Below are 24526 nucleotides of genomic sequence, written 5' to 3' on the forward strand. Positions count from 1 at the left end.
ATCACGTATTCCAAGTGGCTTGTAAAAATGTAAAGCAGTGCACTAAAACAATGTTAATTTAATTTCAGGCCCCCTGGATAATGTCTAAAAGGCCCCCGATGGGATGGCCCAATAAAGGGATAATAGAGTTCATTAATTACCAAGCTCGGTATAGAACAGATCTTGGTTTGGCCCTACAGGATGTCTCCTTCCAAACGCACAGTAAAGAGAAGGTATTGTACATAATACGAAATAATCAAAAATAGTTTAATTGGCCCCTTAATTTTCTACATTCAATAGATTTCATGTATGAAAGCATAACTGAAGGAGTCCAAATTAGGATAATTCTTACAGGGTATGTAAATATTCTATTAGAATTCATGAAACTATTTTCTAAATGGTTGCACAGGCAAAGGAAAAAGTATATTTTAATCTAAGTTTTATTAATGGCAACATTAGATACAAGGGGACAGATGCTCATATGGTGTAAATTGATGTAGCTCAACTGACTTGAATGGGACTCCACTGATTTACAGAAGCTGAAGATCTGGACCAAGGTTTTTAAACAACAGACTTTAGTTTCAAGTTATACTATAGCTTTATTAGTAATGCCAATTAGAAACCAATCCTATCAAGTGCTGAGTGCCTCACAGTAAACTTATGCAACCAATTTTTTGTAATAATCTTTTGCTCTCCATTTCCCAGACATTTATTTTTCTTTTTTGTCTTTTACATATGGTAAATGAGTATGTTTCTAATGAGGGCAGCATTAACACAGATCCTTTTATTTCTTGTTTGGGCACCAACCATAGTTAGGTTAGTTTATCTCCAGAAACAGTATGAACAAAGACATGAGCCAAAGGAACTACTCATGTGAGCTCGCTAGTGTGAGCAAGGGGATCACAATCTGGCCCTAGATTTCTGTGCTGCTGCAGTGCCAGCAGATGGGAATGTTAGCTTTTGGGTGGATACCACAAAACACTTCTTTGGGAATTCCCTCCTACCCCCACAGAAAACTGGACAGTCAGGATCCTGATGATGATTCCCAACCAAAGTATGAGAGAGTTAAGGAAGATCAGAGGTGGGGCCTAAACCACTGGGCTATGGACAAAGGGGCAGTGTTCTTTTCTAACTCATATCTATCTACAGTGTTTAAAGTCACTAAAAAGAAATTGAAGTGTTAGTTTACTAAACTCTCCATTATTAAATTAGTTTTTCTTTTAAATTTAATATCTTGTTCCAGGTTGGAATTGTAGGAAGAACAGGAGCTGGTAAATCAACACTCACGAATTGCTTGTTTAGAATTATAGAGAGAGCTGGAGGCAAAATAATTATAGATGGAATTGATATATCAACTATTGGACTACATGATCTACGTGGCAATCTTAACATTATTCCACAGGTAAAATCTGTTTCAGTATAGACACTTCTAGTTCATTCAAACATTAGTTATTGCATATCTATGAAGAAATTCTAAATCCCAAATGCTGAAACTGTAACTATAAGAAAGGCTCCATTTTGTACCAATTCACCAGATGAAAGATAAATCAGGATATTATTACTGGAATTATGGCTAATATTGAAAACTCTGAAGTTACTCATTAATGGGTATGCCCCAAGAAAAGAGAGCTTTGAATGTAATCAAATAATACTTGGTCATATTGCAAAATTAAAAGTAGCCTTATAGTAGGTGATTTCAATTTAATATTAAATCCCTGTCATCTAAAAGCACAAAACCAGATTCTTAAAGGTTTAAGTGCCTAAAGATGCAGATAGACACCTCCTGGGATTTTCAATAGCACTTACCGGCTTTTGCCTATCTGCCTCTTTAGGTGCTTTAAAAACGCTGGCCCATGGATACATTTATAGAAAGCTAGTGGATTTTTTTTTAAACAATGTTCTTTGCTAAATGTACACATTCTTCTTTTTTTAATACATATATTTGAATATATATTTTCATTTACCAAAGACATAGGATAGACCTCTCTCTCTCTCTCTCTCTGTCTTCTCCCCCCCCCCCCCTTTAGGCTTTGTGGTGTTAAATAATTTGAGCATAGCTAGTTTTGCCTTTTCACTCAGATTTCAAATATTACAGTTTGCCTTTAAAATGCATTATTTCTAGAATACCTTGATTAAAATCTTAACATTCCTGTGAGTTTGTTGAAAAACATTGTTTTGCTTTTTAAGCTTTGTGATGCTACTGCTTAGGCATTTTATATTATTTCTTAGGACCCTGTCTTGTTCTCTGGGACCCTCCAATCTAACTTGGATCCCTTTGGAAAATATTCTGATCATGAGCTGTGGGAGGCAGTGGAGTTGTGTGACTTAAAGAATTTTGTCCAGTCACTCCCAAAGAAACTCCTTCATGAGATTTCAGAAGGTGGTGAAAACCTCAGGTATAAAATTTTTAGTATCTACTGGCGAGGGAGCTCTTCTGGTGTGCTAACTTGATTTTCCATCAATACATTTTACATGACAGTATTCTAATGTTTTTCCATATCACAAAAGTGACTCCATCATTCTAAATAGAATGACTCTTGTAAAGCAATTTGTGGTCACTAGCTAAATAGTAACTGGGTGAAATTTTATGGCCATGTTACACAGGAGGTCAGACCAGATGATCTAATGGTCTCTTCTGGCCTTAAAATCTATTATAGGTGTTTGAGAAATGAGCAAATAGTCCCAGGCAGGGGAAGGACCGCCACAGACAGAATAACTGATACCAGAGAAAAAAGTAACAATATATAAAGTAAGAAGAAAAAGAAAGGGAACAAAATATAACCAAGAGAACACCATCATATGCGCTATATTATATCTTCTATTATTTGTTCAGTGTAGTGGAGTAGCTGGTCAGTTTCTCTTTACAGTGCATTGTTATTTCAAAGATATGCCAGGGACGGTGACACTTTATGGGATAGAAAATTTCTGAGTGTAAGAGTCAGGCCGTTGCAGTCTGCTAAAATCTGAGAAATTTATATAAATGCTTGATAAGCTTTTAGCAGCAGAGTGGCAATCCAGAATTTAAAAAAGCAGAGCAGAAATGGAAAGGTAGTTAATAAATTGGAATGCATCTCTATCCAATGCATCTGAAAAAAATGGAATTTCAAAAAGGGACATTACATTTCCAAAGATAGCATAAGAGAGTCTTTAAAATTCTCATCCTGAACCAACTCCTACCACTGTAAAATACATAATTTAATAATCATCTGCTGTGTATCAGTCTCTTTCAAACGTATCCCATGTCCAAACTAGGACGTGAATATAATAGTGGGTATTAAGTTAATGTGGAAACTGGATGCAAATATGCATTCATCTGGAAAATGGAACCAGGGATGTGCCTCTAAAATAGATTATAAGCATGTGGTTTTGCTAACTATTTAAACAAATTATCCTACTCATTGCTTTCTCTCTACAAAATAACCCGATCATGGAATTATTTAGCATTTATTGTGGGTGGAAACATAGCAATGCTTTTGCAAAGTTATTGAAATGACACTGTTTTCAAATGTGTTTAACAGTGTTGGGCAGAGGCAGCTTGTGTGTCTTGCCCGGGCTTTGCTACGGAAGACAAAAATTCTGATCTTAGATGAGGCAACAGCCTCTGTTGACATGGAAACCGATAACCTAGTGCAGTCCACCATCCGGAGGGAGTTTCACAACTGCACAGTATTAACTATAGCCCACAGGTTGCATACTATCATGGATTCTGAAAGGTAAGTTTCAATATTGTTTTAAAAAACACATGGTTTCATTTAGATATTGTCAAAGTTGGTAGGCATGAAAGCTGATCTGGCTTGACACTTTCACCACTCCTCCCCATATAATCTATGGTACCATGAAATACATATATACTTATATTAGCAGTAGTTATTGACAGTAAACAGACTGATATTTGTGTGACAGTGATTCTCCTGTTATTACTGAATTTAATTTTTAACTCCATTTTATCCCAGTTGCAAACACAAGTTACTAGCAAGTCCATTTAATTTACCAGAGTAAATTGATTGCACTGTAGAACTTAAGGTGACAAGGCAAAATTTCATTTTCTAAAACCTCTTTTGTGCAGGAGTTCGTAGCTTTATGAATGTCTGTGTTATCTATTGCGAAGAGATCTCCCATAGTAAAGGAATGAGTTCTACCTAAGCCACACCTTCAGTACGGTTAGAAAGTAGGGCTGAAAAAAAATAGCTCAATTTTCCTCATCACCTTTTTTGTTTCTGCATTTCAGAGTGCTTGTTCTGGGCTCTGGAAGAATTATAGAATTTGATACCCCACATAATTTATTACTTCAGCAAGGAGTTTTTTCAAAAATGGTTTCTGAGGCTGGGATAACACAAGATACAAATAACTCATGAACTTATTTTTGTGAAGACAAGAATGCTGTTTTTTTCCAAACTCAAATGCAGGAAATGCTCCAGGGATGTGTGGTTAATTGTATCCTTGACATTATAAAATGATCACACAATTTAGGGGAATTGGGTAGTTTTAATACTGCAAACTTCTTACATGTGGTAGGATAAATGCTGATGGTTGCTGCTGTTATGATCTGTATTGTGCACACTTCAATCTTCTTTAAAATATTTTTATATACATTTTTCAGTAGAACAAAAAAATGTAAAGCCTTATTTTTCATAGCATACAGTGACTTTTGCTTTAATAAATGATCTGGAGACTACATAAATGCTTGTGAGCCAGACTACTTAACACTCCAGAACCTTCAGCACTTGTTTTGGTTAAATCGGTTTGTATGTTTTAAAGTATTTAGAGAATAATGCAGATTTAACCAGTATCCTCTGTTATAAATAATGAGCTGGTGAAAATTCATTTGAGAATTGTCATTTTATGAACATGGGGGGCTCAATGCTGACTCGAGTCTGTACATGAATATTTTTTAAATTCTTGAGGGGTATATTTGGTTGCTTTTTTTAAATGGTCCTTTGAAAACCCTAAAATAAATGACAAGTTAAACGATTAGTATTTATTTTTGTCTACCTAACTGAGCATTCTCAAGTCACATTGTGACAGAATTCTTAAAAAAGGAAAATCCCTCTGGGAAATATTCACTTTATATTTAAAGCACGTTTGTACAAGCTATTCTTGCACTAGTCATGGCAATAGAACCCTCTTTTCATATTTAATGGGAATGCTAACAAAGCATATTCTTCTGTATATAAAGTACTGTAAGTTATGGTTCTAATTTGTTGGCTTGTTTGTGGTTAAACTGGGTGAAAAGATACAGGGACGAGAAGAAAGTTTCCATGAGAATATACAATGCATACTAAAGGATACACAAGAAAAAATGAAATGGTGTTTTGCACTAATTCAAACATTCATGGAGCAGATACAGTTCTATTTTGAGAAGTCATGAACTTCCCCCATAAGAACCTATGCACACATTTGAGATATCTAAGCTGTGGATGCAGGGTACCTGTATCTTATGATGTACCATCTCCTGCATGCCTTATTCTCTTGAGAGGTACACTGGTGGAGGTGGAGCACATTGGAATTCACCTAGTCCAACACCAAACTAACCTCTATCCAAAGCTGTACTCCTTAAGGTCTATAATACCGCCCAAGGAACTACTTTTATAGAGTTCATTGATTTTCCTCTCAGGCCTGATTAGGCTTTGGGCCCCAACCCAGCTTCATTATTGTAGCATAAATGTTGTAGGAGGTCAAGTAGGCACTGAACACTCTGCCTCCTGGTACTCAAATTTAGGTGGGCACCCTGACATAGGAGCCATACTAGGAATAGCAGAGAAGAGTGATCAGTACTTCCCGTTGGAGATTCACCAGTAGAACAGCAATTCTAGTCATGTTGGCACAGTCATCAGCTTGATTGGTTTGGTGGTAGTTTGGGCCTCCCCCAGAAAAAAGGGGTAAGTGAAGGATCCAGGCATTCCCTGCTACTTTTAATTCGCTCAAAGGTACAATATTGTCCCTGACAATAATAGCCAGCTGTAAATAATACAGTTCCCTAAAATATACTAATAACCTAGAGCTTGCACCAAACTATTGATTAGGATAGAGTAGCTATGGTGAAGCTAAATTAATTTTGGCAGAGATTAGACTTCATGCTGAAGCCTTTGCCTTCTGTATGAGGTGAGCTGATTCTGCTTTTAAAATTTTTGTGATACTGTTAACTGGCTATAATCTCAGAATTAAGCTTCTTCAAAAGATCTATGTTATGCCCCATCCTTCTGTTTTACATATGAACAGTCAGGCTATTTGTATATAAAATATCATTGATTGTGTTGACATAATTCAACCCAGCTGCTTCTACAAGTTGTAGACCCAATTCACTGCTGGCACAAGAGGGTGCACAATCCTTCATCTGAATTTAGTCCTGAGTGCTATTAAGACAATTACAAGAATCTGGCCTATCTGGTATTTACAAACTTGAGTATGACAGAATGAAACTAGGGAGAGAAGAGGCCTTTAGTTCCTGTGTTGGTAGTGCCTTTTAAAAAAATAAAAATAAAAACATACACACTTCTGTTTAAATACAGGTGTTCATAATTGCCTGCTTCTGCAGCACACACTTGCACTTAACTTCTCAGGGAAGTTAATATAAACACAAGGCAATTGTTTCTATAGAATTTATCTTCCTTCTAAAGAAGCTACATACTTAAATGAACCAGGTGGAAAGAATGATTTTTAAACTCAAGTGCTGCCAGTTTGCAAGAGCATGTTCAAAGATGTTTGAGCAAACAATAAGATGGATAATATTGCAGTGAGAAATACATAATGGAGTCTGGAAGTGATGTACAAGTACCATACTTTTCTAAAACTAAGGACTTAGTAAATGTTCCACTTTGTCCCCTAACTGTAAGAAAATAGGTAGAGGTGTACAGCCACTCCCTTGGTTTATTTCCCTTGAAAATAGGTCAGTGTTAACATTCCTTAAAGACAGACTGAACAATTTTGAAAAAAAAGTTTCTTTTGTAGCAATAAATCACAAATAAGGGATATTGCTTAACAAGACCCCAGGGAGCAGAGGACAGAAAAAGGTAGTCCATTGCTGGGGGAAGGCAATGTACTAGAAAAACTATCATGTGTGAGTCTCACAACAATAAGATACCCCCCTGCCCTAATATTTATTTCAGAGAAGATCTTGACTGAGGAAAGTGAACGATAAAATACTGGAGCTGGCACTCTCCCCTGTAGCAAGGGAGCCAACCATCATTGGTACAAGGTAAGTTCAGTTGTGCTAATAGGGAACTTTTCTATGCCTAGCACACCCTGCAATGTGTCTTCTGTGAAGGACATTTAATATTCCTTCCTCTTCCTTATGCTGAACAAGAGCAGAGGATTTACCATGGGCAGGCATCTCTCTGGTGGTCACCAAATGCTGAGGGAGGGCTTTGACAAAGAGAAAAGCTTACTTTGAGGTTAAGGGACTGGAGTTAGAAGTTATGTTTTATTGCTTGCTCTACTACACTTTTCATGAGTTAAGTTTGAGAAACTCAGTTTCTCGCTCTCTCTTCATTTCCTCATCTGTGAAATGAGAATATTCCCCTATCTTACAAGGTGAGTGACTACATTCGTGTATCTGAGAAATGCTCATATGCTGCTAATAAGCACCACAGAAGAGCCAAACCCATCAGATTCTCCTCGTTTGGGACATCAGTTGCAATTAGGAAAAGGGGTTAATGAGACTAACTTAAGAGTGATAACTGTCTCATGTGTTACCTAACATTTATGGTTAAGCACCTCTGCCTCCAGCCGATCAGGCTTTTTGTGTTGTACTGCTCCCCCTCCCCCCCAAAACAACCTTGCTAGTGCCCAAATAGCATATGAATCATTTCAGTGTAGGGGCTGTAGTGTACAGTAGCAGTAGATAGTTAATGCTTAGAGAAAAGGAGCACTTGCATTTTCTATAGGAAGTGGAGCCACAAACAGCATTCAACTGAACCTTGTGCAGACAATTCCCACTTTTTTTTTTATAAAAACAAAGTGTAAACTATTCATTTCTCAATGGCATGTGAAAATGTGGCAACAAGCATTATATGCAATTGATACCTTGTAAAAACCTGGGTCTTTAATGATACATGCCTTTATTCTAATACTAAAGTTTTATTCTTTGCATTATTAAATGTCCATTTATAGTTCAGCAGAAAGAAAAGTCATATTCACTTTTAAGAAAAAAAAAACTCCAGCTGATGTTGGATATATATTTTAATTGTATGCTGTTAGTTGCCACTCTAATACAAGCCATTCAAAGGGAACTTTTAAATACTTATTAGAATAGCTATCCAATTTCATACACATTCAAATGTCATCAAAAAGTCTGCTTTTCTCACTTGTCACTCAGTGATGTATGTGGGCAGTTCACATTTGCAGTGCTATGGTATCAGACTCCAGATCAGGCGTTCTCAAGCTTTTTCCTTTCTTTCTCAACACTTCCCCCCAGAACATGCTATAAAAACTCCATGGCCCAGCTGGGCCACAACACCTGTTTTTCTGCATATAAAAGCCAGGGCCAGTGTTAAGAGGTAGCAAGCCAGGCAACTGCTTGGGGCCCCGGCGAAGCTAAGTTGCTCAGGCTTCAGTTTCAGCCCCACATGGTAGGGCTCAGGCCCCTGCAATATTCCTTGCAGTCCTGCCTGGCAGAACTTTGGCTTTCTGCCCAGGGCCCTAGCAAGTTTAATGCCCACCATGGGTAGCAGATCCCTTAGAACCTGCTCACAGCCACTGGATCCCTCCTTAGGAACCACTGCTCCAGCTGACAAGTACTCCTGCAGTTAATATTGAGAAGGTCAAATATTCTTACTAAGAGGCCACATCCTGCTAAGTTTGATTTTATTTTCCAGAAACCCCATTGGACAATGTCTGTGGAATGCCCAAATCTGCACAATACAGAATTTCTACAGCATGTTTCTAGTGACCTTATTTGTCACTACTGATTTAATAAAAAGGGTTACAACAATTATAGATAAATTGAGTTGTTTAGAGCTGCTCCTTCACTTTTCTAGCCTATATTACCACCTCTTGTAGGTCACTGGTGCACTTCTCTCTTGCTGCCCTTAGCTCTGCCTTATTTCTAACAGTAATGCTTCATACCAAAAGGAAATCCCAGGGAAAGAGAAACAAAAGTTTGGTAGATCTTATGCAATTACTTTTATTTAAGAACATATTTTAAAAGGCTGTATATAAATATCTCTGAAGTATGATATTTTTCCCAAATGCAGATGATGTACATGTCAACCTGTAAACTGACAAGATTTTTTAATATTGATGAGGCATCACCACTTCCAGGACTGCCCTCCCCTGAACCTCAGCTACGTAAACACTTAAATAAAGACTGGTGTTACAGGGCTAAAGCTACAGGCACCAAGATTTAAATAGGACTAGTCTTAAAAACAGGACTCCAATCTTCAAAACAGTGTCATTTAGTTAAATGAAGGACCTTCATAGTAAGTTGTGCACAGGGAAAAATACACAAGGTGCAATATTACTCTTTGTTTAAAATTCAGTCGTTTGTGCCAAAATAGAGTACCAAAACTAGTATTAGATACAAAATAAATAACTTAGTTGCACTCAAATTTAGCAACCACACAAGCTAGTTTTAAAAATATTAAATAGACCATGCATTAGGAGATGACTTATGCATGTTAACTTCTCTATGAAAAGTTTCTGGCTAAAAAGCTGCACCCCTTTTGGAAACTTTTCAAGTAAACAACCCATCCATCCTTAAAACAAAATATATTTGTAGACTTACACTTATGGAAATGAAAAGTCCACTTACTGGACAATGTTGCCATCCTCCCAGACTTTAGAAAGTTTTTAAAGCCCTATTTTTGTTTCAAGTCTCACATTTTGAAATTCCTCTGAAGCCCCTTCCAAACTTCCCATGTCTTAAAGCTTTTCTGGTTCACTTTAATTAGCTATGATTTGATTCTGATTTTATGCAAATCAGTTAATCCTGCTAGTTTCACACACAAAAATAGTGTTGAAAACAAAAATTAGCATTTTAAGATCAATTGTAATTCTAAACCCCCTTAAAAAAAAAAAAGGCAGCTATGAATAAGACTTACAGCAGAGTAAGCCCTAATTCTTGCAAAGATTTCTGCACATATGCAAAGTAAACATAGAAATATTTGCAAGATAAGGGCCTCAAATAGCATCTGCATGGTACTTGAGAGAATTGTACTGCATACTGATATTTGTCCATTATTTCTTTGAAGGGACTTCAACTTTAAGTTTAGTCATTCTTAAAAAAAGTAGTTTCAAGAATTACATACCCACTCCTGTTAATTTTTGCAATAGTACAACCACTTAAAGTATTTTCCCATACAGAAAGCTTCTTGGTTTTCCTTGGTTACAGTTCAAAAGCTACTAGCAGCATTGTCTGAAATACTTTGTAAACTCAGAGACAAGGCCACTTTAAAATGGTAGGGCAGACACATTCCATCAAAACCATATTTTTTAAATTAAGTGCAAGCTTATTACTGAAAAGTCTCAAATGTAGTAGATAGCAAAAGATTTAAAATCAAGTTATTAGATCTCACATTAAAAAATACAACTGTCAGATTTATTAAGCAAATTTTGCTTAGTTATCTGCTGTTCGGTGATGACAATACTCTCTTCGTTGACCAAGGATAAAATAACATGTATAAAAAGGAGGTTATTTGGCTATTCAGCATTTTATCCCTTCAAAAAGAGCACAATTAGACAAGTTTCTTTAAAACCTTCCTCCAAAAGTTGAGACTTTAGGAGTCAACTTCTGTTCCTTGTATTTAACAAGATGCCAGTAGTCAAAACAGTCATCAAAAGCAAAAGGCTTCAATATTACCATGTTTACATTCCAGTTCCTGTGCTACTTGTATGGTTTTCTTTACCAGACTACAACTCACAATTATCACTCCATGTTCAACTCAGAGTGTGGGAAAGCATCAGGAACCTGAAAACATGTAGACACCTACATGCTAGGCACCAGATAAAAACAGTTGGATTCATTTTATTTTTAGGGACAAAGTTGTTAAAAAGAAGCTGTAGCAATTCTCTTAGCTGAGCACCAATGCATTTCATGGTAAATAAAAGATAGGGATGTATTGGTTGAAAAACATGAATGGGACCCTAGCAGGACCTAATGCGTTTTTTTCATTAATATAAAATTGGCTTTATAGAACGTTTTGGCTGCATGGCAGGAACTACAGTAATGATGGCATTATCAGGTGTCTGCCCACTGGAGAAACATCAGGGGGACCACAGCAGCCTCTCTAGCTGATGACAAATTGAGTCATAGGAATCCATTAGGAAAATGCATTTTAAAGCAGACACCAGTGTAACAACATGAAAGAGCTTAAAAAAAAAAATCTTAAAATTTTTTTTGATTACAGTAAGTCTACACTAAGAAGAGACAACAAATCCACAAACAGTTTCAGCAATAACACTGCTGTTTATAACAGCAGCACAAGAATCGTACGTGAAGTGGACAAATAGATAGTATTCAAACAGGAAAACTGCATTTAGAAAGGTGCTTTGAAGTGCTCATCTGACTCAGTTTAATAAATTAAGCTGAACATTACCTGAGCTGTCTGCATTAATACTGCTACACCTCCTCTCACAGTACATACTATCTCCACCACAGGTTCAAGCTCATGGTTACAGTCCACTTTCAAGTCTTCAGGGTCTGCTAATAAAATTTAGCAAGAAAATGTGTGCATTTTATTGGCAATAGCATGTTTTCACAACTATCAACTCAGGTTTTCATCCCACAGCCAGTCGACAAACCAATGGGGCAGAGGTGGGTTATGCGTGTCCATTATTTTTGAATTGCTAATACCTTTAAAACATGATAGAGCCAGCACACAATGGTCTAGCAACACTTAAATGGAACAGAATTAAAAAGGTAGATATTACATGGCCAAGACTAGGCTTCATTGTTTGTTGGGTAAGTCTATGCACGGTCATGAGTACAGTTTTTTGAAACAGTGAATAATGGAATGTGACAAGAACAATGAAGTTCAGTTGAAGTTAGTTTTTCGTAAATGCTTATTAGGAATTTCTACAGCACTGACTTGGAGGGGCCAGGACCCTCCAACAATCCCAGCTTGGATAGCTACACCCATTACCACTGCCAGATCAGGATCTACAGAGGTATTGGGTTCCTTTCCAAAGAACTCTCGAATAACTCTGCGTATCCGGGGAATACGGGTGGAGCCCCCTACTAATACAACCTCATCCACTTCTGTCTTGGGTAGATGTCCTTCCTTCAGCACCTGCTCAATGGGCACAAGGATCTTCTGAAACAAGTCCTCGTTCAACATCTCAAATAGTTTTCTTGAGATTTCTGTTTCAAAGACAACTTTCACAGTGTTGCTCTGGGTTTGTGAAAAGTCATCACTTAAAAGGTTTATCATACCATCTTCCGTTTGTGAAGGTTCGGCTGCAATTACGTTATTTATTTTTATCTGTTCTCTTTCTGAAAGTTCTTTTAGGTCCTTCCTTTCTGGCATGGTAAGAGAAACTCTGACAGGAGAAGAATTGTGTAGAGTCAAATTTAACTTGACTGCTTCCACAGCCTGCCTAAGTCGATGTATTTCTTCCTTTCTGGAGGGCACAGAGCCATACATTCGATGGATTTGGTCATACAAGTATTGCAGCAATCGCTGATTGAAGTCCTGTCCTCCAAGTTTGTTGTTACCTAAGACATAAAAATGTATCATGTCACTCACAGTATTTCAGAAGACAAAGATGCCCTTTATGTCACGTGCAGGACATTATCATGGGACTGGGAAAAAGAAGTGTTCACAACTATAGTGCCAACAGCTAATTGTCACAACCAAAAGTATAATCATTTGGGGATATTTTGTTTGTAATGTGCTTCACAAAACGAGACAAGAATGTTCTCAGGTTCTCTGTTTCAATTTGCATAAATGAAAAAGCAAGGGGTTGGGGATTTCAAAGGAAGTATTTAAAAAATAATCCACCAGAACGCTAGGAAGGGGTTCGGTTAGTAGAGGGTAAAATTTGAAATGGAAAATATTTGTGGCCCGCTGTGATACTATGCAAGTCAATCTTTTCCATATTCCCAACTCACACTCCAAGTCTTAGTTACTGTCTACATCTCTGCCCATCTTAGACATTTTCACTAATAGTAGCAAGATGAAACTCATGGATTACTGCCTCAACTCCTGGAGCTGAACTTCATTAAGGGCTTATTGTATTTTAGAGCCTTCATATTAAAAACATATACTAAGGGACATTAACGTACACGGATAAAGGCTACTTTTGAGTCATGAGGTATCTATTGTCGAGTTCTTCCTGTGGAAATGCTGATTCCCAGTAGGAGTTATTTCAACTCTCTGGGTCAGAGAGCTTCAAACTCTAGTAACAGACCCATCCTACACTAGGCTTTATAGGTAGCTGGTGGCATAGTGCACTCATCCCAAATTCCCTCTTAAGGTGTTAGTTCCACCTTAACCATCCTTCCAACAGTTTTCAAATACCTATGTCCGCTCTTCATAAGATTGGCCTCTTGAGTTTTCCAATGGAATAGGCACTACCCATAAATATTCAGTCCATCTTTTTATTTCAACTGAAAAAAGGAGTTCATACTGTCCAACAGAACCATGTTGAAATGACTGACTGCATTCATTACTCTTTTCGTTTTACTAGACAGCGCAGCAGGTGTCAAAGCTCACTGAGTCGGGAATATCAACAAGGGTACTCACCTCAGATCTGTCTGAACTCAGGTCATCTGCAAAGCAATTGTGTGTTCACTACATAGGTTTACAAAGCATCGCTGCCAGAATTCTTTGCCAAGTGATGAATCAGTTTGGCATATTTGTGTTAAAACCTGTTTCTGGGTTAACAGTGTGTGAGCTCTCCACCCGTTAATGTCTGAGCTGCAGCCAAGCACGAAAGGGGACTGTTCTAAAGCACCCTTCAATAATATGACGAATCCCCTTGACTCGGACAGATGGAGGTAGTAGAAAGCTTTGAAACGCCAGTAGCTCCAAGCACAATAATTGTAGAATGCACAAATGCTCAGGTTACCTGTGCACAAATGTTGACAATAACAGACAACTAGACCACAGCTTGTTATGTTAAAATCAGCCAAAGAATGGAAGAATTTCTCTTAATTAAAATCAGTTGCAAACCTAATTTTAGAATTATGGAGAGCAGAAATAACATTCAGGGGACCAGTAGGCCACCAAAAGTTTTAAGATATGTCAATCTCAGCACATCAACTTTAGCATCCCTTTACAGGTGATTTTTTTACGTGTACCCACTGAAATTATATAGAACTAGTTTTTACTTAAGAAAAATAACATGTTTTATTGAAGTATAGGGTGACTTATCCTTACCTGCCATCGCTCGTGTCAGAAACATTCCTCCTTGTTTATTCAATAATGAGACGTCCAAAGTTCCTCCACCCAAATCCACTACCAGAACATTAAACACATCTGCTTTATGGAGACCATAAGCCATAGCTGCAGCAGTGGGTTCGTTAATTACCCGCAATATCTCCAACCCTGAAAAGGCAAAACAAGTTAACATTTTCTCCACACAACTGATAACTCTGTGTAGTACAATGGATTCCACTTACTAACCCAGCCCAGTTGCCAGCAAAAAGCTGGCATTGTCCAACAGTTGCCAATGAGTGGAAGGCAGGTTTGCAAGGCTGCAGCCGGGGAAGGAATGTCAATGGGACGTGATTTGGTTAGAAGCAACATTTTGCTGGGAACCAAAGATGTTAATATTTGGGTTGCTATTAAGTGGAATCTACTGTATGTTTACAGTATTCTATTAAATTCTTCCATTAAATTGTGTCAATAATTTTTGTTCAAACATCTTATATTTTACTTCAATCTGAAGGAAAAAGTTCACAGGGAATTCTACATCTCCCATGGCTTTCACTTTTTTTGTTTTTAAGATTAAATTTAAGAATGATATTCCAAGTTTCTTTTAGAACAGTCTGTCAGAATAAAAACTGACTGAACAGTTCCCTCAGTGTGTTTTCTCAGAGGAGGCTGTGGTGGGATGTTTTTTTATCTTGTTTTTATCCGAGTCTGATTTATTTCCATGAAGTTTCCTGTATAATTTTCTCTACTTGAAAATTTCCAAAAAACCTTTTCCCTTTAGTGATACTTGAGAATATTGCTATCTGTACGTGCATTAGCCAACTGCACTTCATGTCATTTGAGAGTTCCTGGCTGTTATTGGTGATTGCTAATGCTCTGTAAAGTGATTTCTAAAGTTTTCTGCCACAGACTCTCTGTTGCTATTCTACATTTCACAAACAACTTAGTGTAGATGAGTAAACCTCAGGTTAATTCAAAGGGTAGAGGGAAAATACTAGAAAGAAAGATGCATCACCTGCAAGGTTAGCTGCCTTAATAGTGTAGTTCCGTTGCCTTTCATCAAATTCTGCTGGCACTGAAATGACAGCCTTGGAAACTGGCATGCCAAGGTACTCCTCTGCCATCCTCTTTAATTTCAATAGCAGTTGAGAGCCAATATACTCAGGTGAGACGTTATATGTTTCATTGGTTGTCACTGAAAATTCAACTGCTCCATTGTTGCTGAAAATCTGGGTGGGGAAGGCAGCACAACCCACAAGTGTGAAACACAGCCCACCTTTCATTTAACAAAATGCTTTTGTGAAACTGTACTTGGATATGTAGAATACTTGCTTACTCCAGAATCTACTATGAGTGGTGACTTTGGCCAGTCTAAACATTCTATCTGAACCAATTTTTTTTACCTTCCATTATAAACAATATATGACCTGAAGGCATTCAAGTTGCCAGAAGTACTTTTTTTCTATTTTGGCCAAAGACACCAGTGAGTCAATATCCAGAAGTTGGGTCACACAGTATCAGAATTAATAATCCTACACAACAGCACATCCAAGGAATGAAAATAGTTCTTTTGAGGTGAACCCTATGTCTACTCTACTGCTAAAGCAGAAACATGCAGGACGCCTCAGGAGACACACACATATATAGGTATTTATTCTGTCCCCATCAAAGCAGTTGCTGAGTGCTACTGTACCACTGAAGATTTATTTTATGCAGACTCCCTGCACCCACTATTAGCAGAGACACAAGAGAATGATTTCTGGTGCCAGACCTAGTACCCATTGTTAAGTACAGTAACTCCTCACTTAATGTAGCTATGTTCCTGAAAAATGCAACTTTAAGTGAAATAGTATTAAACGATTCCAATTTTCCCATAAGATTTAATGGGAATGCGGGGGGTTAGGTTCCAAGGAAATTTTGGGGGGGCAGACAAAAGGCATTATATATTGTACTGTGGTTGGGAAGTGCCCCAGCTTACCTCCTTACCTCACACAGGCACAGCCCGCTGCAGGCAAGGACACTAGAAAGCACCTTTGCAGCAGCAGTGGCAGATTTCCCATTTGGCAGCACTTAGGACTTTCCGGGAGGAGCGGAAACGCAGCACTTCCCCACTCCTCCCCCTCCCTCCCAGAAAGTCCTAAGCGCGAAGTGCTGGGAGAGAGGGGAGGAGCAGAGAAGCCCCGCGTCTCCACTCCTCCCCCTCCCTCCCAGAAAGTCCTAAGCACCGCCAAACAGCTGTTTGGTGGTGGGGGAAGCACTGGGAGGGCGAGGAGGCTGAGAAGTGGGACTTGTGCAATGCTCCCTTGTAAAGTCGCTGCTCTTCTACAGAATCTTACAAGCAGGCCGCCAAACCACGTTATAAGGAAGCACTGCACAACTTTAAACGAGTATGTTCCCTAATTGAGCAGGGACATAACATTGAAACAACGTTAAGCAGGACAACATTAAATGAGGAGTTACTGTATCTTATTGTGCTAGTTTCACCATTACTGAAAGACACAGCTTTGTAGAACTCTTAATTTCAGGTCCATTTATAATTATAACTGAACCTCATAAAAAAAAAAAGACAAACTGAATGTGTAGATGGGAAATTGTAAGTGTGAAAGACTAGCTATCCATAATCATGAGAAACAAATGCATTGAGAACAAACTATGAAAGCTGTGTATTACATAATATTTTCAATTCAATTGCTATATACTGAAAAACACTATTTCGGTTAACATCTTATACATTATCAGCAGGTAAAGTCCTACTTTGTGTGTTGTGACACAAAACAAGGCTAAAACTCAAGTAACTACAGGGGAAAAAATTATTAGTACCCTAGAAATACTCTCCCTGGAGTGCATTTCTTGTTGTATAAACTAGAAATAATAAAAATAAATGTAGTCAATAGAGAAGGAGGCTCCATTTCAGAGAGAAGATTCTTGCATGTTTCAGCACCCTCCTGCTCAGATCAGAAGAAGGTCATGTATATACTGTATCCACAAGCCATCACATCTAGTGAGTTCAAATTTGGCATTTGCCAACATAGTTACTCCCATTCCCAAATACTTTTCTCTCAGATTTTTCCTTCTGCTCTGAAACCAGTTGTTTTGCTCAAGTTCCAAATCCCACTTCTCTCTGCCTCAAGCTCATATGACAACACATTCAAGTATCATAGGTATAAAAATAACATAGGGTATAAATAGCCAAATGCAGTTAATCGAGAACAAATACCTATACAAAATACTATTTTATCTTTATTTTAAATTTTTGCAATTTCTATATTTGGATCCCACCAGCACAAAGACCATATTTTGTTCCTGAAATGCTACATTCAGGGTTCTGCATCCTGATGATCCAATTGCCTTTGTCTGGCAGGTTGATCTGCTCCCTCTGAACACGATATATATAAAACTGTAGTTTGTATAGAATTGGTGAAGATTGGTATCTGTTTACCTTAAATGGATATCTGCTACTTTCATTTTTCAGCTCTTCTGGAGTGAAGATTTTCCCTATGAATCTTTTGGTATCATATACCGTGTTCTGTGGATTAGAATCTGCTAGTTCTAGGCCATCATATCCCACGTACACATCCGTGTCTGTGAATGACACTATGCTTGGTATGCTGTTATGCCCACTTTCATCTGATATAACTTTCACTTGCCCTGTGCCAGCAAGGAACACGCCAACAGAGCAGTAAGTGGTGCCAAGGTCAATCCCAATCACTTTTGGTGTAGGCATAGGTAGATACTGTTGTGCCAGGTAGCCAGCCAACAAAAGGGCCAAGACAGCTGAACCTGTGAGAGCGATAAAAAGACAGTATCAGAGCATCCATCCAAACAAATCTGGAAGTTCTTCAAAGCTATAATACTAGTTGTGACAGTGGTAAACCGAGCGCCAGCTCTGGCCAAGGCCATAAGAACTGACAAACTCATAGCTGGAAGCCAAACCAGCTCACCTGTATGTTAGTTTTGTCAAAATAGGTATTAGTCTTATAATAATGCATTTAGTGTTTAGACTATGAAATGCTTATAAATTGATGCATGCATTAATCTCACTTGTAATATCAGCATTCCATTCTATAGGGACATACATAAGTTTTTGTATTTAAAATGTTCGCTCTGAATTTGTGAACCCAGGCATGGGAATTGTGTGTCTCTTCCCCCTGCTGCACAATAAGATAACCTATCAAGACCATTAAGAAACATCACAATACAACGGATTGGTGAATGGCCCTCTCACCTTGGAAATGCTACATGCAAGGGAGCTCCTCAAATGCACTGCAGGGCCAAATGTAAAAGATAAAATAGGGTCACAAGAAAATTTTTCATTTCTTTGCTGTTTGAACTTTCACCAGGCCAGAGACACTTAACTAAGGCAGAGATCTCCAGGGCCCTGAAACTGAATTGACAGATTACTTTCGCTATCATCTTTAGCAACCATGTATGGTATACTTGCTTGCACCTGTAAATAACTTTATTTCTTTTTCCTAGTTAATAAGCCTTTAGATAGTTTATTATAGGACTGGCTACAGATATTGTCTTTGGTGTAAAATCTATGGGTAGATGAGGGGTAACTGACTGGTCTCTTGGGACTGGAAGCAACCTGAATATTTTGTGAGTTTTATGTAAGTGATCATTTATCACTAAGTCCAGCTTGCCTGGGTGGCAAGATAGACTGTAGAGCCCAAAGGGATAGTCTGACACTCCATGGTAAGACTAGTACAGCGGCAGTGGCTCAGGAATTCATATTTGTTACTGAGTAGGTGAAATCTAATTATAGAACATGCCACCAGTTTGGGGCGTCTGCCCTGTTTTTGACAGTCTGCCCTGAGGTAACACTCATGGCCATGAATCACTCCGACAGTATGATATTACTCTGTTGTATAAATCCCTCCACTGATTCCACTCAGTATATTTCTTAGTATATATTTACTCTGTCGTAAAAGTAGAATGTGAAATCACATTGTGAAACTACTTTGTGCTTAGTCTCATTTCCTCAGAAGTTAGTAGCAAGCTTGCACCTGGCAATTCAGGCAAACTGCTGGCCACTGAAGTGTAACATAGACAAGGACATAAGATTTGTGAAAGTTTAAAGAAAGGAATGGTAAATCAAAACAACAAAATAATGTTGCAAAGTGATTTACAAATACATACCTCACATGGAAAATGAGGATTAATTGGTAAATTTAATCCCTACATAACAGACACAGAAAATAAAGCAGAGGCTAAATGAATTGTTCAAGGTCACGCAACAAATCAATGACATAGCCAGAGTAAGATCCCAGGAGTTCCTGGCTACAGTCCAGGGCTCAAATGACATCTCTCTATTTGGCTCTCCCACTTTTTTTGAAGACTGTCAATATAAATATACATACAAAACATGAATTTCCCATGTCAATCAAAGACTAGTCATATATCTTCCACAGAGCAACAGCCCGATGTACTGGTATTGGGAATTCATTCTAAGCATAAAAGGCAGCATGGAAGGTGACACAGAGATGGGAGAGATGAGGGTGAAACTGTTGACAAAGCCAAGATACATGATAAGAGAAGAGACCCAATATGCAAGCTGGGCAGGGTCAAAGCATGGTCTCAAATGCAAGAACAAGAAATGTATACTTTATAAATTGCACAAAGTGGAATCGGTGGAGGGATTTAAAAAGGAGCAAAAAGGTAGGATTAATGGGCAAAGATTATGTTAACGTGTGTTTCTGACAGATGGGAAAGGAATTATGCGTTTGTTTATTTTAACAGTTCTTCCTCCCCGCCCAATCATTCAGACAGAGAGAAGAAGGGGGAATACTCTGTATAAAATCTGTACCAAATGGATATGTCACAAACAGAAATGATTCAGGCATAAGTATCCAGAAAAGCCAATTTGAGAAGATAAGCTTTATGCCTCGACTTGAAAATATTGACAGTTTATGGCAGATATGTTCAAGTTCAGTGTCCCACATCTCTGACACGTCACAGACAAAAGCGCTAGACAAAATAGTCTTTGAGAACCTTTTGAAGTTGAAGCCATTCTGCTGTAACCAAATGTAGGTCATGACCAAGAATACATACAAATCCCTGTGATTTGACTGGCCAGAGATACATGAAGATTTACATATGAAAAGAAAACTTAGAGCTTGTACCAGATCAGAAATAAGGAAGAGCTTTTAGCATAATAAATAAAATACATTTAGGACGACAGACTTTTGTACCAGTCAGCACTCGGACAGCAGGATTTGGCAGCAGTTATGACTATGGACTTCTCTACACAGAACTGTTTCTGACGTAACCATTTGGGTTAAACTAAAGAGGAACAAGCCATACTTGCTCCAAAATAAGAGAATCCACACATGAAGGCAACCAGGAACAGTTACCGTGCCTTAAATTTACATCCTAGCTTAATCCATGTGAACTGTCAAAGGCAGACAAGCCCTGGGTGTTACTATTAACCCCATAACGTGCCATCTTCAGGATCTATTGACCAGTAAGGCACTAAGATGAAGGGCAAAGCCAGGGATCAGCAACCTTTGGCATGCGGCCCGCCAGGGTAAGCCCCTGGCATGCCAGGACGGTTTGTTTACCTTGCGCGTCCGCAGGTTCGGCCGATCGCGGCTCCCACTGGACGCGGTTTGCTGCTTCAGGCCATGAGAGCTGCAAGAAGCAGCGGCCAGCACATCCCTCGGCCCGCACCGCTTCCCGCAGCCCCCATTGGCCTGGAGCGGCGAACCGCGGCCAGTGGGAGCCACGATCGGTCGAACCTGCGGACGCGCCAGGTAAACAAATCGTCCCAGCCTGCCAGGGTGCTGACCCTGGCGAGCCGCGTGCCAAAGGTTGCCGATCCCTGGGCTAAGCACTCAAGTTTGAAGACTAGGCCCTCCATATGGATCCCCAGGAAGGGGGATCAGCAACAAACCTGTGACGGCTAGAAGAGGTTATCATAAGAATGGCCATACTGGGTCAGAACAAAGGTCCATCTAGCCCAGTATCCGGTCTTCCGACAGTGACCAATGTCAGGTGCCCCAGAGGGAATGAACAGAACAAGTAATCATCCAGTGATAGATCCCGTCACTCATTCCCAGCTTCTGGCAAACAGAGGCTAGGGACAGCATCTCTGCCCATCCTGGCTAATGGCCATTGGTGGCGCTATCCCTCCTTGAATATACCTAGTTCTTTTTTTGAACCCTGTTATAGTCTTGGCCTTCACAACATCCTCTGGCAAAGAGTTCCACAGGTTGACTGTGCATTGTGTAAAAAAAATACTTCCTTTTGTTTGTCTTAAACCTGCTGTCTATTAATTTCCTTTGGTGGGGCCTAGTTCTTGTGTTATGAGAAGGAGTAAATAACACTTCCTTATTTACTTTCTCCACACCAGTCAAGATTTTATAGACCTCTATCATATGCCCCCTTAGTCATCTCTCTTCCAACCTGAAAAGTCCCAGTCTTATTAATCTCTCCTCATGCGGTAGCTGTTCCATACCCCTAATCATTTTGTTGCCCCTTTCTGAACCTTTTCCAAGTCCAATAAAACCTTTTTAGATGGGGCAACGACATCTGCACACAATATTCAAAAAGTGGGCATACAATGGATTTATATAGAGACATATATAAATATATATTTTCTGTCTTATTATCTATTCCTTTCTTAATGATTCCCAGCCTTCTGTTAGCTTTTTTGACTGCCGCTGCACATTGAGTGGATGTTTGCAGAGAACTATCCACAATGACTCCAAGAGCTCTTTTTTGATTGGTAACAGCTAATTTAGACACCATCATCGTATTTGTATAATTGGGATTATGTTTTCTGATGTGCATTACTTTGCATTGATCAGCATTAAATTTCATCTGCCATTTTGTTGCCCAGTCAACACCCAGTGTTGAGAGCTCTACACAGTCTGCCTGGGTCTTAACTAGCTTGAGTAGTTTTGTATCATCTGCAAGTTTTGCCACCTCGCTGTTTATCCCTTTCCCCAGATCATTTAGGGTAGTATGTTGAACAGGACTGGTCCCAGAACAGACCCCTGGGGGACACCACTAGTTGCCTCCCTCCATCCATCAACTCTGCTGCTCCTTTATGCACGTTACTACTCACGGCCGGACAAGCTCCCCCCGACCCCTGGGCGCAGCTCGGCCGCCCTGCCGCGAACCCCCCCCCGGGCACAGCGGCACATCCCCGCGCCCGGGGGCTCAGCCTCTCCCCCGGCCCCGCTCGCTCGCTCACCCAGCACCGTCATCTCGCCGGCCATTTCCCCAGCGCGCGCTCCCAGCTGCCGCTTCTCCTGCCGCCGCTTCCCGGTCTCGGCTGTTTGCTGACGCTCCGTTGCTGCCACTTCGAGGTTTGGAAACCCCCGCTCCGCCCGCGCGGCCCCCTGGGAAGTGGAGTCCGCTCACCGCCCGCTGCCCAGCGCGGCTGAAGGGCCGTTGAGTACATAGAAACTACAACTCCCGGCAGCCGCCGCGAGAGCGAAGGTGCGTGCCCGCGTAAAACGTCATCAAGACACGTTTCCAATCATCTTCCGCGTTCTAGTGCGCAAGCGTAAAATGGGATGGTCCTCTTCAGGCACGTGGCTCGCAGTGTCTACTGGGGCCGGTAGTCCTATTGATTCACGCTGGGCACTGCAAGCCGTTCTATCTTGTGCATGGGTCAGGCCCCAACGTCATGAGATTGGTTATAAAACTCAGGAGGGGATTTTTAAAAATAATAAAATGGGTTCTTTTGGTTTATTGCTTGCCTGGTTTTCAAACATTGTTGGGCTCGAAGCCAGAAACCGGCCGGATGCTCCAGGTAAAACCAGAACAGGTGTCGACCCTAATTGGAGATCACATTTTCCAGTTTGTCTGCCCCACCATGAGGGCTACAGTTTTAGGAAAGCTGAGAATAGATCTTCGAATAATTCCGTGTTTCCAGGACCTGTAGCATAAAGAAAAAAAACACCAAATATGGCTAGTCTGTGACAGATACTACAATTTGCCAAGGAACAGACTAGGCCTTTTCAGGCACCATTTCCAAAGTCTTAATTCCTCTCTCTCCCCCCACACTATTGCCAACTCCCAAGGATTCATAAATCAGGCCTCAAAAAAAAAAAAAATAAAAAAAAAAATCACAAAATGGGCTTAAAACTATTGAAATGATACCAGGATTTTGTTTTGTTTTGTTTTCCAATAAAATTTGTGACCTTTTATTTGCTTTTAGGTTTCTCAGCTTTTAGGGTTCACTCAGGTCATGGCAGTCAAAGATCTCATGGCAACCAGAATGGCCAGAAATTTACTTTTTCAAAACGAAAGTGGAGATTCTCACAATCACTTGAGTTCTCTAGCTGCGGCTTTAAGATAACCAAATACTGCAAGACTTGTGATTAAAAAGCACAAGAGTTAGCAACTCTTTCCCCACTTCTAGTGAGGCAGGTGATCAGTTCTGTTGTTTAGGTTTGGCCCACTATAGGGCTTCAAATCCTGATGGCAACTTCAAGGCTTCTGAAGGACTCAGGGAGAGTTGGGCCCCAGCTCATTATCTCACACATCTCTTCTTTCACAAGGTCCAGAACCCCTCAAGGCCTTGTAGGGGAAACAGCAGAGGCTGTTTTCTTAAGATTGCCTAGCACTTTCATAAAACATTTTTGTTACCTTTCTTCAAAGTGCTCTCATGTCTCATTGCAACCTTAAAAACATTCTTTAATATTTTGATACAATGATACATACACAGCTCCTCTCCTTTGTGCATTTGTAACTCGTGGGAGGGGAGACTTCTGGGGAAAGCCATCCACATCCCTGTGCACATGACATTAGTGCAAGGAGTGAAAATTCTGCCCAGGACTTTGCAAATAAGTCTGCTAATGCTTTCTGTGTGACTGACTGTATTCATTATTCCTAGAAATCACACACCATAGGCTCTGTTTACCTTTTTCTATATATAAAATTATACAATGCAAAATAAAACTAGTTAATTAAAATCAAATCCAATTTTGCTTCTTGTTTCTATTTGCTTAATGATAATGTTGCTCCACTGGTGAGCAGCAGCAGATTTTCAAGGGCTTGTAGGTCATTTTCCTGTTTGGATCAGGAATTGATGATATGGAATAAGTTCATTTTATTTATTTATAAAATGTATATTTATGCTGTTTTCTGAAACACGGATGGTAAGAAACAGCACATAGGGAGAACCCCCAGGCAAGTCACCTTTGCCCAGTCCTGAAGTAGCTCTATTGCTTCTGTTTCTCCTCAGATGCAAATACACTCACACTTAGAAACTGACTGCTTGG

General features: G+C 39.5%; 2 protein-coding genes across 3 annotated transcripts in view; one reads left to right on the forward strand and one right to left on the reverse strand.

The window, feature by feature from the left end:
• LOC117888839 (multidrug resistance-associated protein 1-like) overlaps positions 1-4951 on the forward strand; it is a 60130-nt gene extending 55179 nt beyond the window's left edge. The window contains exons 24-28 of the mRNA XM_034792613.1: positions 69-212; positions 1223-1381; positions 2209-2375; positions 3498-3692; positions 4208-4951. Coding sequence (XP_034648504.1) covers positions 69-212; positions 1223-1381; positions 2209-2375; positions 3498-3692; positions 4208-4334 — 792 coding nt within the window. The 3' untranslated portion in view covers positions 4335-4951. The remainder of the gene's footprint in view (positions 1-68; positions 213-1222; positions 1382-2208; positions 2376-3497; positions 3693-4207) is intronic.
• Positions 4952-9080: 4129 nt separating this feature from the next.
• On the reverse strand, positions 9081-22603 carry HSPA13 (heat shock protein family A (Hsp70) member 13). 2 transcript variants are annotated; one of them, XM_034792625.1, is made up of 5 exons: positions 22489-22603; positions 17731-18071; positions 15307-15520; positions 14295-14462; positions 9081-12628 (listed from the first exon to the last, which is right to left on the reverse strand). In XM_034792625.1, exons 1-5 carry the CDS (start codon positions 22511-22513, stop codon positions 11949-11951), a joined length of 1428 nt encoding a protein of 475 aa, XP_034648516.1. In that variant the 5' UTR covers positions 22514-22603; the 3' UTR covers positions 9081-11948. The 2 variants fall into 2 exon arrangements, with proteins under 2 accessions (XP_034648516.1, XP_034648524.1); XM_034792633.1 differs by lacking the exon at positions 22489-22603 and adding an exon at positions 18517-18640.
• Positions 22604-24526: the final 1923 nt, after the last annotated feature.

Source organism: Trachemys scripta, chromosome 1, assembly GCF_013100865.1.
Source record: "Trachemys scripta elegans isolate TJP31775 chromosome 1, CAS_Tse_1.0, whole genome shotgun sequence".
NCBI classification, from domain to species: Eukaryota; Metazoa; Chordata; order Testudines; family Emydidae; genus Trachemys; species Trachemys scripta.